The sequence below is a fragment of the Pseudorca crassidens genome, chromosome 19, assembly GCF_039906515.1.
Source record: "Pseudorca crassidens isolate mPseCra1 chromosome 19, mPseCra1.hap1, whole genome shotgun sequence".
NCBI lineage: Eukaryota > Metazoa > Chordata > Mammalia > Artiodactyla > Delphinidae > Pseudorca > Pseudorca crassidens.
The window spans coordinates 33,471,167-33,487,804 of NC_090314.1; the positions used below are offsets into that span (position 1 = coordinate 33,471,167).

At 48.9% G+C, this 16,638-nt stretch overlaps 1 protein-coding gene across 13 annotated transcripts in view; it reads left to right on the forward strand.

Moving 5' to 3' along the window:
- MSI2 (musashi RNA binding protein 2) overlaps positions 1-16,638 on the forward strand; it is a 389,103-nt gene that overhangs the window by 130,316 nt on the left and 242,149 nt on the right. For all 13 annotated transcript variants that reach the window (XR_010937428.1, XR_010937429.1, XM_067715513.1 and 10 more), the window contains exon 6: positions 4,857-4,949. Coding sequence is in view for 11 of the 13 variants with exons in the window: in XM_067715513.1 (XP_067571614.1) it covers positions 4,857-4,949 (93 nt within the window). In the remaining 2 variants the exon portion in view is untranslated. The remainder of the gene's footprint in view (positions 1-4,856; positions 4,950-16,638) is intronic.

Below are 16,638 nucleotides of genomic sequence, written 5' to 3' on the forward strand. Positions count from 1 at the left end.
GGTGCAACCTTCCACCAAAAACTCCAAGCCAAGGAGGTTTCAGACCCATTTCCTTGTGGGTTTCGGACTGAGTTCTCTTTGGAGCAGATGGGTGGCTCTCTCCATCTAAGTGTGCTGTGGAGGCCCTGAGCCTTTTGGTGTGCAGTAGCTGTGTGTCGGTGTGAAGGCTGTGGGTTGGGAAACAGTTACCCGAAAGGCCTAGCACAGGAAGAAGACACAGGTGGCTCTCTCCGCTGTGGGCAGAGAGGACTTTATAACACAGAGGACTGTAGAGTCGGGGGCCAGTGTGTAACTGGTCCTGCTTGCTGTTTCCAGGGTCAGAGAGGGTTAAAGGTCTGGGGTGCTTTATGGTTCCTGGGGCACAGAGAAGCCAAGACTCAAGGATTGGGAATAGAGAGGTACCCCCAATACACACACACACACACACGCACGCACACATGTATACAGAAGTGAAACCTTGACGTATTGATGGGAATTTGAGGACCTCCGTTTAGTCCACTGAGACCTTGGACACCACGTCCCCACGCTGCCCCCTTCCTGCGTCCTAAGGAGCCATGGAGGTGGGAGGGAAACGGAGGGAAGAGTGTGTGATTCTAGCATCCTCTGCCTGCCCCCTGAGTCCCTCTCCAGAATGCAAATCATGGAGCAGTGCACGGCCCATTTAGCAGTGACGCCATCAGAATTCCCAAAGTAACTCACTCCCATTTTCCCCAGCGCCCCTGGCGGGAGGGGTCACCTGCAGAGCCCCATCACCCCCCAGCCATGCTGAAGCTGAGACGTCAGTGAGCAGCTAACCAAGTGCTGCCCATCTTCCCACTGGCCTCTTCACGTTTGGAAGGTTTTGATTAAACCAGCCTCCTTTTAGTGTTTGCTGAAGAGTGGGGATCTATCTGTATATCTGAGCTGGTTCCTGGAGAGGATGTTTTAGTAACTTGGACACTTTGGCCACATTGTCTGGGGCCTGGAATTTCTCATCCTTGTTTTAAAAGAAGTGTTTTAAAGACTGTTTTGGGACTGTGTAGATTTATAGCTGGATGTCTTCCCCAGCATTTAGGGCTCTGTCTTGGCAGGTTTACGGCTGTAGGGCAACGGTGGAGGGTGTAAGAGGGGACCTTCTCTTTTTACCAGTTACTGGGGAATGAACATTCTGTTGACTTCTGTTATTTGGAATGAAGACACGTTGGTCGTTTAATTCTCTGTGTCCATGGGAACGTTTGGAATATATATAGGGCCTGCTGTCTATACCCACCTGGCTCTACACGATGTCTGAATGAGACCGTGGGGTTCATTTTATGGAATACCTCTCCAGAGTTTCTTTAAGTTGCGAACTCCACGAGTGCATGTTTGTAGATCACATTAGTGTTTCTTTATAGATATTTAATTGCTTGGCTGGGGTTAAAAAAAAGGAATGAAAAATCTAAAATGAAGCTATTGGGAGTCTTTGCCCATCTGAAATCACGTAGAGATGTAGGAAAGTGTTTTTGAAATGATAGTGGAACAGAATGGGCAGTAAGAGTTGATTTATCAAAGTGTTTGGTGGAACGTATCTTTCTGCTGCACGTTTCTCCTGAGCTTGAAGGATGAATTTAGTAGCTGACTTTGGATTCAGCTAGTGACCATTTATTTATCATCTACGCGCTGTCCCACCAGACACTTGGGCATATGTTATTTGTAAATTTATATATTTATTTTTGGTGTTGCTGCGCGCGGGCTTTCTCTGCTTGTTGAGAGCGGGGGCTACTCTTCGTTGCGGCGCGTGGGCTTCTCATTGCTGTGGCTTCTCTTGTTGCGGAGCACGGGCTCTAGGCGTGCGGGCTTCAGTAGTTGCAGCGTGAGGGCTCAGTAGTTGTGGCTCACGGGCTCTAGAGTACAGGCTCAGTAGTTGTGGCGCACGGGCTTTGTTGCTCTGTGGCATGTGGGATCTTCCCGGACCAGGGCTTGAACCCTTGTCCCCTGCATTGGCAGGCAGATTCTCAACCATTGCACCACCAGGGAAGCCCTGGGCATATGTTATTTAATTTAGTTGCAGCAGGAACCTTGTGTGGTAGGCTAATTATTATATCTCCATTTTAAAGGGGATTAACTTCCACACTGTATTTGAATGTGAGTTCCAGCACCTCGCACTTAATCTATTTGTTGAATGAATGCGTTAGGAAAGTTAGATGAGTAATATTTGGCGATTAGTAAGGGAGAGATTTAAATCTGGAGAGGGCCTGATGGAGCGTCACCGTGAAGGTGACCTTGATCCACCAGGGAGACTGAGGGATAAGCAGGGAGACAGATAAGGAGGGAGATGAACAAGGAGCTGGCTAAGATGCCCACCAGTTAACTGGAGGTTCCTGGAGCTCGGAGGTGTGGACACTGGTGGGATCTTCATAGAATGTCCTCACGTACATTATCTCATCAAATCTCTCATTCATCTGAAAAGAGATGAAAAAATAGTAAATAACAGTTTGAAACACACATGCAAACCACTGCATGGCGGCCAGTGAGCTGTATGAGAGTCACCAGGACAGTGTCCTCCTGGGACAGCACAGGATGTCCACTACAAGGGTATTCCAGGTCGGGGGTCAGTCAGGGGGCTGAGGTGGCATGTGTCCCCTCTGGGAGCTGCTGAGTTAAAGTGTGAGGTCCCTGAGGTCTGGGAGCCTCCCTGTCGGGCCCACCATGCTCACAGATTCGGGGGAGTTCAGGGTTAGGCGGGGCAGGGAGCTCTGGTCCAGGACTTCACGTGCAGAGCACAGAAGCCAGTCCTCAGGCGAGTCCTGTCCAGGGTCACATCCAGACTTAGACACAGAAGCCAGGTTTCCAGAGCCTTTCACACTCCTTAGAACAGCCTGCCTGGGACCGCTGTGCCCTTAGGTGTCACTCCACTGAGTCTTTACTGTTGGGAGTGGGTTGGTTGGTTCATTCTCTCCACACGTGTGTCAGGAGACTCGGTGATACGTGATCCAGGCAGCCACGACCCCCATACTTAGACAACCTACATCGACTTTTTTTTTTTAAATAAATTTATTTATTTATTTTTATTTTTGGCTGTGTTGGGTGTTTGTTGCTGCGTGTGGGCTTTCTCTAGTTGCACTGAGCAGGGGCTGCTCTTCGATGTGGTGTGCAGGCTTCTCACTGCGGTGGCTTCTCTTGTTGTGGAGCACGGGGCTCTAGGCGCGCAAGCTTCGATAGTTGCAGCACGTGGGCTCAGTAGTTGTGGCTCGCGGGCTCTAGAGCGCAGGCTCAGTAGTTGTGGCACACGGGCTTAGTTGGTCCGCGGCATGTGGGATCGTCCCAGACCAGGGCTCGAACCCGTGTCCCCTGCATTGGCAGGCGTATTCCCAACCACTGCACCACCAGGGGAGTACCCCCTGCATCGACTTACAATAGACACGTGTGACATTGTGGCTGTTTCTTTTTTTTTTTTTTTAATGTTTTCAGATTCCTCTCATTCATTTATTTTTGGGTTTTAGTCTTGCTTTTCTTTGTATGTTCTCATCGAACATTTTTTCCCAGAGCTTTATTGGGGTGTAATTAACAAATAAAATGGTAAGATATTTAAAGCATACAACGTGATGATTTGATGTACGTATGTATTATATATTGTGACAAGATCTAGCCATTGAGTTAAGACGTTGTGCTTTTATTATATGCAACCAAACTGGTGAGACCCTGTAGCCACTGAGTTTTAAAATTTTTTATTTGACATTAAAGAAGAACAAAAAAAGAAAAAGAAAAAACCAACCGCAAACCCCACACAGCCTAACTTAGTCTTCAGAATAAAATTATTGTATTTTATTGCCTTTCACTCTTCTATGTAAGATTATTGGTCCCACTCTGAAGAGTGGACATCATCGAGTTCCCTCCTCCCTTTGCTTTAGGGCTGGTGGGATTCTGAAATGTGGCCATTGCAGAAATTCGTTTGTTTTTGCATCCACCAGACTTCGGCTGTGGACTTCTGTGTGCCTGGCCCTGTATTTGCACCCCGGGGGGTACCGAGAGGAGTCAGGAGCCCTCGGTCTGGGGGAGGAGCTTAGAACGAAGGCAGGATTATCACTCACTTCAGTGCGAGGTGGAACGTAGTGAGTGTGTGAGAGGCAGAGGGGCGCAGCGTTTGGTTCAGAAGCAGGAGAAACAGCTTCTGGGTGGGGCGACTATACAGGTGTTTTGAATTTGGGAGAAGGGCACTGGATCTCGGGGGAAAGTCAGAACTTGGCAAGGGAGGTGCAGGAGTGGAGAGGTCTCCCAAGGGGCAGGACCTGCGTGGACAGAGGTGTGGAGAACTGGGGACCAGCTGCACTCGGCTGACTGTAGGACAGATCAAGGTGAATGGTGAGAAATCCAGAGGGGAAGGAGCCCCGGGGGCCGGGCTTGGAGGGCGGTCCCAGTGTATGAGGTCCTGTCTGTCCTGTTGGCAGACGTAAGCCAGCACCCAGAACGGCTCGGTGTAGGCAGTCTGCACGTGGGTTTGAGTTATGTGCGAGTTTCTTATGGACACACTTTATGGGTACTTTCAGGGCAGCAGACCTTTATGCACGTAGTTCTCTTTTGTTCACGTCTCTTAGGTTTAAAATAGCTTTGACGTGTGACTTAACATCACAGTGAGGCCGTGTGTTATAGCCAAAGAGGTTCCCTCTCCATCTGTACGAGACTCGAGCTTTCAGGTTGTGGCCTGAAGGCCTGAGGTATCCCGAGTGATGGTCTCCGGTATCCTGAGACGCCCACAGGGCCCGCTTGGTGCAGCTGGTATATCCCTAACATCGCCTTCCTCTCTAGAGAAGTGTGGAGAGCGGCTTGCTCAGCATCTCGGTGAGTGTGGCTTCAGATAACCTAGTTAACCCATGTCTTCCTCTTGTCATTTCTTGCAGATGGTCACAAGAACAAAGAAAATCTTTGTAGGCGGATTATCTGCGAACACGGTGGTGGAAGATGTGAAGCAGTATTTCGAGCAGTTTGGCAAGGTAAGCGGCGCGTTGAGGTGGGGCAGCCTGCTCGGTCCTTCGAGGTGGCTGCCGTGGCCCCTGCCTTTGCCACAGCTGTGTCCTCAAGAACCTTGTCCTTGGACTCGGCCGTCAAGATGTAAATGAAATCTGGCAGGAGCCGAGATGGAGGAGTCCGGCTTGCGGTGGGCACGGCACCCCACGTGCCTGCAGGAGCAGACAGAGTGGCCTTTGAGTGCCGATTCACTGGCATTTGCCGGCCACGTGGGGCCTGGGCTGGGAGCTGATGGTGGCAGCTCCTGGTGAGGGATTCAGGGCTGTGAGTCACAGGGCAGGAGCTCCTGCAGAAGCTGGCCTGAGAGTTGGCACTGGGCTTCATTCTGTGCCCTTCTGGAAAATGCATTGAGAGAGGAGGCTCCCTGGGGCCCTTTGCGGCTGAACCCTCCCCTGTCCAACGCCCGAGGAAACTCAGGAAAGATGCTGGGCTCGTACCTGTCAGAATGTCGGTGAGACAGCAGTACAATTATCCCCTGGGCTCTGCTGCGGGAACGGGCTGGGAGCAACTCAGAATGCCCCAGATGAGTCAGGAAGTGGAGTGTGGGAGTGTGTGTGTGACAGACAGAGTCACACAGACACACAGGGCACGTAACCACGGATGATTAATTCAGCCCCTTTCTAGTTGGTGGGGGGGCGGGGACCCACTGCCTTGGAGAGTGGGTTCTGCCCCAGGGTGACACATTCCTCCAATGACTCTGTCGCCCCAGGGCTCCAGCAGGGCAGCTTGCTGGGCGCTGAGCCTTGCTGGCATTTGTGTGGTGCCCCTCCTCCAGCTCCTGTGTCCCAGGAGGCTGGCAGGTGAGTGCGTGCACAGGGCCTACGCCTCCTGCATCTTTGAGCAGTTGTGGACATTGTCCTGGGAGCACAGGTGTGGGATCGTTTTCTTCTGTGTGTCTCGTCATGTGTCTCCCGCCTCCACCGAAGGACTGATGTGGCAGAGGGCTGCCGAGGCATCCTGAGAAAACCCCGCTGCTGTTCTAAGCTCTGCCACTCACCTGCCCCAGGACACCTGTCACACTTGCCCTGGGTGGTACAAAGGCATTGCCGCCCACTGGCCAGTCTGAAAGTTCTGTGCTTTCATTTGTTTGCCCAAGGCAATGGGCAGCTATGATCCCATCTCCAGGAGTGTCCAGTTGTGAGCTGCCCTCTGGGATGAGTGCTGTGACTTCTGTTTAGCCTCAAAATAGAGATTTTCCTGTCTCTGGTATTAATCAATTTCTGCATGGATGGGAGACCATGCTTCAGAGAACCCAGCCTCCTCCAGCCCAGCCTTGCGTTTGGAATGGCACTCAGCTGCCCTTCTGGGTCGGTTATGAAAGACTCCTTCCCCACGGCACTGTCTGGCATTGCCGGTTGGGGGCTGATTCATTCTGGCAGATTCTAAAAAATAACTGGGTGTGTTGGTGGTTGTGTACACTATAGCGCTTCTCTTCGAGACTGATTTAAAGCATTAAGGGGGATTGATCCATCCCCCAGCCCCGCCCTGCCCAGGGAGAGAGACTGGAAATAATTTAATGAGACAAATCCAGCTTGCGTAATGGAAGGCTCTGGAGTGCGAACCCTCTTTACTACCGTTCTGCCTTTAAAACCAGGCCGGAGGTAGTGTTTGCAAACATGAGGTGGGATTTCTTTTTCGAGCCGTAACCTGCCTTGGAATCTCATGGGCCTATTTGCGGGTGTCGGGGAAGTTGATGCTGCCCAGATGGGCTGTTAGAATTTTCCACACAGGCTCATACTCACCACACCTCCGCACATGCCCAGCTCTGGGTCTCTCCCTCTCTCTCGCCTTTCTCTCTCTTTGTCTTTCCATTGTTCTTCCTTAACACTTAGCGTTGTGACTCAGTCCACCGGCAGTTGGTGGGGGGGTGCGAGCCCACAGCAGTGACCATCCCTGCCCTGGGAACAGCCGTCCTCTTGACTGGGAGGCGGCCACAGACTCTCCCCTGGCTTGGCACTCGCCGGGTCTGAAGCCGCTCAGTTAATTTTGCAGTAACGTCGGCGGACTCCTGCAGGATGCATAAACCTATCAAGTGTTTTATTAAAGGACTAAGGAGGCCGTTGAATGTCTCACAACCCTCACGCTCTGTATAGTCACGTGTTAGTGGCCTGTTGCGTACATATGTTCTGTGCTTTATCTGGGTCTGTCTTCAGAATAGCTTATTCCTTGTTCGGCGGGCGGCTGGTGTGATGTGTGTTCCCTTGGGCAGAGCCCACCACCTCTCAGGATTCTGGTATAATTCATTTGACTCCAGAATGGTCAAAGGAGGGGAGACCCTGCTACTGGGCCTCAGGGATGCTGAGTAAATCCAGTGGCTGTGAAAGGAATTACAGTAAATCGACAACCTGATTGAAGGAGATGGAAAACACACGCACACACACTTGCATAAAGTATACTCACGCATAGGCACACACTCCCGACTGTGTCAAGCTGTTAGGGGCTCTTTTCCGTTGGTTAACTGCACGTTAGTAAGGTGTCATTCAGTGAGTAATTTAGTGAGTACGTGTTAAGTGTTGGATACGGCCCGGCCCTTGACTTATGTTATCTCATTCAATTCTTCTCTGGGATGCTGGTGGGTGTGCTGCCCATTTTGTAGATTGTTACATGGAGCCTTGGTGGGACTGCACCTTTGACTCAAGGTCACAGCCTGACTTCTCCTCTAGGCTTGTCTGATAATAGAACCCAAACCCTGGGCCCGTTCCAGCTGCTGATCCACCCCCAAGATAGACGTAGGGTGGGGAGGGTGCAAAAGAGAAGGAAAAATGGTGTCCCCTCTGGGTGCCCAGGGACAGTGCCAGGAACCTGAGCCTACATGGCCTCATTGATTCTGCACAGCGGATTTTGGTGTCATCCAGCGCATTTGACAAAGGTGGACAGTACAGGTCAGGGAGGTGGAGTCTCAGCAAAGGTCACCCAGGTAAGGCAGTATAACAGCCAGAATTCACACCCTACCTCCTCCAAGTCTAGAACTGTCCATCTTTCCACAGGCTCCATCAGAGTTTGCCACCTTCTTCTTAGGTTTCCCTCGTTGTCAGGCTTCTTTCCTCTTCCTCTTCCCGTCTTGCCAGAGGCGGCAGCTGTTCTGGCTGTTTATTTCAGGTGGCGATCAAGATGGGTAAGATCGACGTCTTGGGGCTCTGAGCTCAGGGAGTCTAAACATGTCATTACTGTAAGAGGAGTGGGTGCAGGATGGCACATTGAGAGCTTGAAATGACTCAAGTTGGAGGCTTGTAAACCCTTTTTTGCTTTTCTCCCACCTTCCTCCCAGAAGCTTTACGCCCCCTCCCCCTGACCCCTGGGTTAGGGATGTCATTGCTTGTTTATATTTAAGATGAGATCATGAAGTGCGGCCGTCGGCGTAAGGACTCTGCTGACTTGGGTGCCGTCCTCACCCCTGGGTAGCTGTTCTGGTGCCCTCGTTGGAGGAAGGTAAGAGGAGGTGTCCCAGACCCTCGTACTGGGCATGACCACGTGGTGATACCACCGAGGCAGGCACCGTAACAGGCCACTTCTTTCCTGGCCTCAGTTTCTCACCTGAGGGAAGGGCGTGGAAAACTTGGGTTAGATAGTAAATATTTTTCGCTCTGTCACAGCTACTCACTTCTGCCACGTGGAGAAAGCAGCTGCAGCCAACACATAAACCATTGGGTGTGGCTGAGTTCCAATAAAACTTTATGGAAACAGGTTTGGGACCCCATTTGTCCCATGGGCTGTGGTTTGCCAACCTCTGTACTAGATTATTCCTATGGTTGGTTTCAAGCTTGAAAATGGAATAATTTAGAAAGTGTTTAAATAAACATACATATAGGTGGATGGATAGATAGGTATCTACGGTACCTGTAGACTGTAACCAAGACAAGATGTCATTGGCAGTCATGAGCATGATGTAACAAATTAAACAGTCGTAACTGTGGTAGAGTTAATTTCTGCACTTCAAGATCAAGGGGCAATGAAAGACTCTACTGGGAAAAAGCTACCATTTATAAACTGGAACCTTCATCCTATGAGTATAAAGTATTTCCAGTTTCCTATCACATGTGCAAGATCTCAGTGAAGACGCAGAGTTTGTGAAGTTCGGATTTTAGCATGAACTCCTCTTGCGGTGTTCTGAGGTTTCTGAATTAGAGGGTCGTGTGCTTTGTGCTACGCCTCTTAATGCACTTAAAAATTTGGTTCTCAGGGATGTCAAGTGAGGTAGGTGAAATATCTGTTAGGCGAGAACGAAACTGATGTTGAGAAAGGTCAGTGAGTTGTCCAAGATCATGTAACCTGGAGAGTCACTCATTTTCAGCATTTGTCAAACCGCATCTCCCACTTTACCACTGGGCAGCCCCATCCTCAGAGGGAGCAGGTTTGGTTCATTTGTCGAGAACGTTGATCTATGGCAATTTATTTTACTGCTTCAGGTTTCCTAGTGGACGTTACCTGTGCTGACGATTTCATGCCTACAGGAACGATGTATACAGACCGTTCCGAACAATGGCACGTAAACAGGGCTCTAGATGCGCACATACAGACCGAGACCGTCCGTCGGGCTGTTCTGCTCCGTTCCCCCTGCACGGCCATCCGGACGAGCCCAGCGTGGTAATTAAAAAGCCCTGGGATCAAAGCAACTCCAAGTGCCAGGGCTTCCTCCCTTCTCCCCGTAGGCCCCTCCTTCTTAAATTCTCACTTATAGGATTTGCGAGATCAAAAAGAGGCCTTTAAATTAATGAATTCTCGGCTTCGTCCCGGATGGAGCAGTTCTGCAACTTTCAGCTGTTCACCTCGATGAGAGGGCTGCTCGGTGCCGAGCTCGCTAGGTAATTCTCACTTTATATAACTCCTGTGAAAGCAGAGCGGGCCGCATCTGGAGGCTCCCAATTATACTTCACATGGTGAACTGTGTAATTAGTTTGGAAGACTTACGCTTAGTCATTGGTTTATCCTAATCGGCTTTGGCTTTCCCCACCAACAAAGTGAGCTTATTTTGCTAAGCTGAACCGACTCTGCACCCTTTGTTCCAGCCTTTTATTGTCTCATTCCTTTCATTCTGTTTTACTGCCAAAGTTCTGTTTCATTAGGCCTACAAGTCATTTCCAATTCAGTGGGCTGCTACAATCCGGCCTTTATCACTGGCTGCCCTGGTTCCCATGTCCCTTCTGGGCCAGTGCCCGAGTTTGCGGTTTGACGTGAGGGCTTTAACCCTTTCCTGGGCCAGCCCCTCACTGTGGCGGATGGGAAGCCAAGGCCCTAAAGGAGGAGGTGGTGGTTTGGAAAGTTCCAGCTCTTTAGGGGAGCCCCGTGGAAATGGGGCGAAAAGGGGCCTTCGAGTCCTTTTGTTGGGTTGGGATTGTGTGTGGGCTATAAAAGTTAACTTGAGCTACAGAGAATGGTGCTTGAAAGCTTTTGGGGGGAAAAAATGGAAAACAAGAATGAATTGGCTTTTTAATATAATGAGATCTCATTGACTGCACTTGGGAGAGGTCTTGGGCGAGGGCCCTCTGGCGGAGTGTTGGCTGCCTGTTGTGTGTTAGCTCCAGGCTTTATGTGCAGGTACAATGCTGGCACCCCCGGCCACCGCTCAGATGCCCCTTTTGATGCTGTGTGTGTGAGGAGAGAAAGATCTAGAATAAAAATATCATAAAGCCTTTGAAATGTGAAAGGCAGGAGATCTGTGAGAAAATGAATAAGCAAGTTAACCGTATTCCTGAGAGTGGACTCTGATTTTGTTGCTTCCTGATGCAAGTTGCAGATAAACAGAGCTCCATGAGGTGCGCGGTCCTTTCCGACCGGGCCTGGAATACAAAAGTCCTGTCTGTCCTTCGTGGGCCTCACAGCTCCCACGAGGCCTGCGTCTTCTGAAGTGGTTTGTACAGGCGGACTCACTGGAAAGCGGTCGGTGTGCCCGGGCCTCGCCTGTCACCTGCTGGCCTTTGCTCTGGAGGGCCGTGACGTTCCTCAGACCCTGACTGAGAACTCTAGAGTGGACCAGGAAGGACCATTGGCTCTCCCCTCCCTGGCCGGTCACGCTGAAGGCTACCTGCAGGTTTAAACTTTCTTCCTGTAAAATAGCCCAGAACAAGGCCAACACTGTCCTGGTGTTTGATTAAATCTCTGCCTGGTTCGTGTCAGTCTCTCCCTTTGGAAGTTTTCATACGGGGGAGGGGACTTGATTTGCCCTGTGACCCCTGGCAGAGCTGCTGAGGGCAAAAAGTCTCAGTTAGCAAACAGGAGACTCCTGCCTCATCTGCCTGCCTCGGCCTCCTGGGCCAGGTGGTGGCAAACAAGCGAGCGGGACCCACAAGTAACATGAGCCTTGGGCTTTGCAGGTAAACCCTCTTGCCAGAGGACTTTGTGTCTTCCTGATGAACTTTTCCCTCCGTTTCTGCTGCAGCCGGTGGGGAGAGCTGCGCTCGAAACAGATTGAACACCTCAACCTCACTTCTCCTAAATCCTCTATTTTTATTCTGCTTCAAAAAGGAGTTCCTGAAATAGATGAGTGGGTTTCTAGGAAAACTGCCCATTTCCCTTTTAGTGTATAAAATATAGCCAGCTGTTGTTAGGCAAATGCATCAGACATTATTATTGCTCTGTTAACAGTGTTTTAAAATATACAAACAGAAAAATAGGATGCCTTCTGGGTAGCAAGCTGGGAAAAGTTTGAGATTCTGCTAATCACACATGCGTACGCGTAGTAAGGTTAGGGGAGCAAGGCTCGAACTTTCTGGCTCTGCTGTTTAACTGTGTTTCCCGGTATGGTTTAGCTTTATTTAATTTTTGTAGGGGGCCATGAGGAGAAAGACCCGGGGCAGGAGAGCCCTTGGGCAGGAAGGAGTTAATGAGCCTGGGGGAGGCAGAGGGAGAAGGGGTTTAAGGGCTCCACCAGCTTACCTTCCCAGAGCCCTCCTGGCAGGCTCTGAGGACGTCACTTACAATGGAGTTGTTAGCATGAGAAAGAAAGCCTTTCTACCCCTGGATGTACTTCAGTGGGAACTGAAAGTGTCTGAGAAATCACGGTTCAGGCTTGTGCCAGTGGGTGCAAGGAGTGCTTCTTATGGAGGAGAAAGCTCAGTTCATTTAGGCTTGGCATAGAAACCGGATTCCATTGTTTCCTGGCGTGAACATTGATATGGAGATTCCTGCCCATCCCCCCAGCCCATCAATAGGTTACCCCATTACATGGGTCGCATATGCTTTTCTTTTTTCTTTCTTTCTCTTCTTTTTTTCTCCAGCTTCCTTTGTCCTCTGAGAATCAGGCTCTCTGTAGAGGAGCAGGATTTGTCAAGTTACCACCCTGTACATTTCTCCAGCTCTGTATCTTCAGACTTGGTATGTGTGAATTAGCCGAAAGTGGGCTGCCAGTCGGTACTCTATTTACATTCGAAGCCATAAGAGTGAGAGCCCCAGAAGAAACGTTAATATGCAGGAAGAGGCAGAAGGGTTGAGTTTCTGACTGTTGCTAACCTCACCACTGCCTTTCAAACCAATCATGAGGCACACGGCTGATATTTAATAGCTTTTAGCTGATTATTTTTCTTCTCCTCCTCTTTCTTTTCTATCCAAGTTGACCTGGGTGTACTTGAGCGGAAATGAAGTCATCCGAATGCTGAATTAGAATAATCGCAGGCCTCCAAGAATGAAATGGAAGCAGAGATTAAATGGTAGAGGGAAAGCTGGCATTAATAAGCAGCAGGAAAACTTTGCATAAAATAAATAGGAGATTTGATAGATTGAATTTGTATTTGCTATTTCCATTTTTCTCCACTTCGTATTGTCTTCCTTGAGCTGAGTTGCTAGCAGAGTGGGATGTGATTTGCCCTAAGTCCACATACCTTCTGCAGCCAGGGTGATGGTCCTTTCTTCTCCATGGGACATTGGCGTAACCAGGACGTTTCCAGGATGGAGGAATCTGGGTGGAGGGGCCGTTACTGTGAAAGGTTGATGATTACTGGTTCCAAAGTGCAGTGGTTGGGGTTAGGGGGTGGGCACAGATGGAAGGTAACACACAGAAGGCAAACAAGAAATATTATTGATGGATTCCTGATGGTAAGGAGAAGAACTAGGCTGGATAAAGGTAGGGCGACCAACTGTCCTGGTTTGCCTAGGACTGAGGGGTTTCCAGGAACTCGGGACTTGCAAACGAGAGTAAGTTGCTCACCCTAAATAAATGGGAGTTGGGAGAAGTCGAGACGCTTGGCCTCCAACTCCAAAAGGCACGAAACCTTTGACCACCTCCAGGCAGATTTAAGTATTCCTTCCTGCATGTTCCAGAACACTTACTTCATGCCTATTTACAAGCTGCCTTCCTGATTTAACTCAGCCACTGGGGTCAGGAGCCGGAACAGGCCAGTAAGTGTAGTGTTACCTGAAGTGGCCTGCGGAAGGCAGAACAGACAGACAGACACACAGTCCCGGGCAAGGGCAGCTCATCATTGACTTGGAGCGTAGGATTCCTCTGGGCTCCGATTTGGGCTCCTCCTTGGGGATTATTTCCACATCTTTTGAAAATAAACAGTTCTGCCCCATGTAGCAAAAGAGTGAGCTTCGTGTAGTTAAAGAGCAAAATAAGGATTTAATTATATTAAAAAAAAAAACAACCTGGCAGAGTGGTTTGTTTGCAGGAAGTCGTTTTTAGGTGGTCTGTAGTAGAAAATGTAATTTGCAGAATCAGATTAGTTGTAAATTAGAGATTTTTGGTAGCTGAGGTCGCTAACTGTCCTTTCTAATTGGCAGCAGACGTAAATATTTTCAGACCTCCTTATTGTTTGTAGAGTGTTATTATTTGAAAAAAAAAAACAATTTAAGGTGCTTTTCCCTTCAGGAAATATAAACGAGCGTATGGAATGACCAGAGGCAGTCTTTCTGAGCTTATTGTCAGTGTTCTTAGGGAGCGGCAGAAGGGCAGGGTTAGCGCCAGGGAGAGCCGTGCTGGGCTGGTTTGTGGGGGAGCTCGCCGATTCTCTGATTTAAAAAAAAACCAAAAAAAGTTTTTCTCCTTTAAAAAGTCCACCCCGGGGCTTCCCTGGTGGCGCAGTGGTTGAGAGTTCGCCTTCCGATGCAGGAGACACGGGTTCGTGCCCTGGTCTGGGAAGATCCCACATGCCGCGGAGCGGCTGGGCCCGTGAGCCATGGCCGCTGAGCCTGCGCGTCCGGAGCCTGTGCTCCGCAACGGGAGAGGCCACAACAGTGAGAGGCCCGCGTACTGCAAAAAAAAAAAAAAAAAAAAAAAGACCACCCGAATGTAAATTGGTGCAGCCACTATGAAAAACAGTATGGAGGTTCCTCAAAAAACTCAAAATAGAGTCATTATATGAGCCAGCAATCCCACTCCTGGGCACATATCCGGACAAAACTATACATCCAAAAGATACATGCACCCCTATGTTCATTGCAGCACTATTTACAGTAGCCAAGGCGTGGAAGCAACCTAAATGTCCATCAACAGACGAATGGATAAAGAAGATATGGTATATAAACACAATGGAATACTACTCAGCCATAAAGAAGAATGAAATAATGCCATTTGCAGCTACATGGATGGACCTAGAGCCTCATGCTAAGCAAAGTAAGTCAGAAAGAGAAAGACAAATACCATATGGTATCACTTATATGTGGAATCTAAAATATGACACAGATGAGCTCTATGAAACAGAAACAGACTCACAGACGTAGAGAAGAGACTCGTGGTTGCCAAGGGGAAGGGGGAGCAGGGGAGGGTTGGATTGGTAGTTTGGACTAGTAGATGCAAACTATTATATATAGGATGGATAAACAACAAGGTCCTATTGTATAACACAGGGAACTGTATCCAATATCTTGTAATAAACCATAATGGAAAAGAATATGAAAAGGAATATATATATTTACATATATATAAAACTGAATCACATTGCTGTATACCAGAAACTAACACAACATTATAAATCAACTATACTTCAATAAAAAATTAAAAAAATAGAAAGACCACCCCATTTCCTTTATTGATAGATGTGTTTTAGAAGCAAAAAGGAGGATTTATTGATGTCTCAGGTCTCCATTCCAACTAAGTTGGCATATGTTCAGATTCAGAGATCGCTGTTTGCCCAGACCTTTCATGTGCCTTTTGACTTGTAATTGTCCCAACGGCCCTGTGGGGTGGGGGGATTATCCCCATTTGAAAGTTAGGAAAGGAAGGCTGGGGGAGCGTGAAGGACTTGCGCAGGAGCCACAGCCAGACAGCGGTGGGCCGAGGTGCACACCTGAGCCCTGGCCAGAAGGCCTGAGCTTGTAGCTCCATGAGGGCTGCTGGGCTGGGCCACCTCCCTCAGGTGTGTGAGCGCTTGTGCCTAGCAGTGTGCTGGGCCGTAGGATTTCTGTGACATATCTTGCAGGAAGCCGACTGTGACTTGATGGTGGTTTGTTTAAAACATATATTACATTGGAACAAATATTATGGCAGGGACTGCAAAATTGGCATAATTGTTTTTGAAAAACCTTGAGATTTGGAGACATTTCAGGATAGGCTCCTTGCTGCACCAGGCTCTGTACCCCGTCATTCTGGGCTGTCCCAGGATTTACTTGATCACTAGGAGTACTTGGGTAGAAATGCTGAGAATCACTACTGTTCAGCATAGGGGTTGGCATACTTTTTCCGTAAAGGGCCAGATAATAACTGTTTTCAGTTTTGTGGCCCAGATGGTCTCTCACAACCACTCAACTCTGCCATTGTAGCAGGAATGACAGCAGTCATAGACGGTATGAAAATGAGTGGTTGTGGCTGTGTTCCAATAAAACTTTATTTACAAAAAACAGAAGGCTGCAGGATTGGGCTCTTACCCAGAGTTTGCCGACCCCCTGGTTTAGCATATTGCCTGGTAATAAGGACATAGATTTTTTTATACTCCGACTGTCCGGTGTCAAATCCAGCTCATCTATTTATTAGCTCTGTAACCGTGGGCAGGTCATTTAACTCCTTTCTTCCTGAGTTGCTTTATCTGTAGGATGGGGATGATACTGCATAGGACTGTCGAGACAAGTAAACGAACTAAGGCATATATAGTTCTTAGCATCCTGCCAGAAACTAAGTGCTTAATAAACGGTAGAAACATGAGCTGCTGTTATTTTCATCCTAAGACTCAGGTTCCGCCTCTGGCGTTGCCGCTCCCATCCTCTCCAGCAGTAGCCCCGCCACACACACACACACACATACACACACACACACACACACACACACACACTCTCCCTCTCTCTCTCTCTCTCTCTCTCTCTCTCTTTCTCCCCTCTCTCTCGCTTTTCCATCTCTCCCATCTGTCTTTTGGGTGGGCTTCCCACTCAGTTCTTCCTCCCACCTTGGGGATAACACAAATTGAAAGTCTTTCCTGGGTCCTCTTCACCTGAACATGAAGATTGAGTTTCCTTTAGTTTTCAATGGCACGTATCTTGAGTTCATTCCAGCTACCCTGATGCCTCGAGTTTGTGGAACTGACTTCAGGCTGCTCTGGCTTTGATGGAAAACACTGAACTGATACGGGCCAAAAGAGAATTCTTTCGGTTGGACCTTGCTGACGAGCTCTTTAAACTTGCTTGAATACATAAACTGTTTTGTTTTGGGGGGCGGGGGGAAGAATAGAGGATACGGTCTGGAAATTGTCCCAGTATCACTTAACCGGTGTTTATTAAAATATATTTATATAT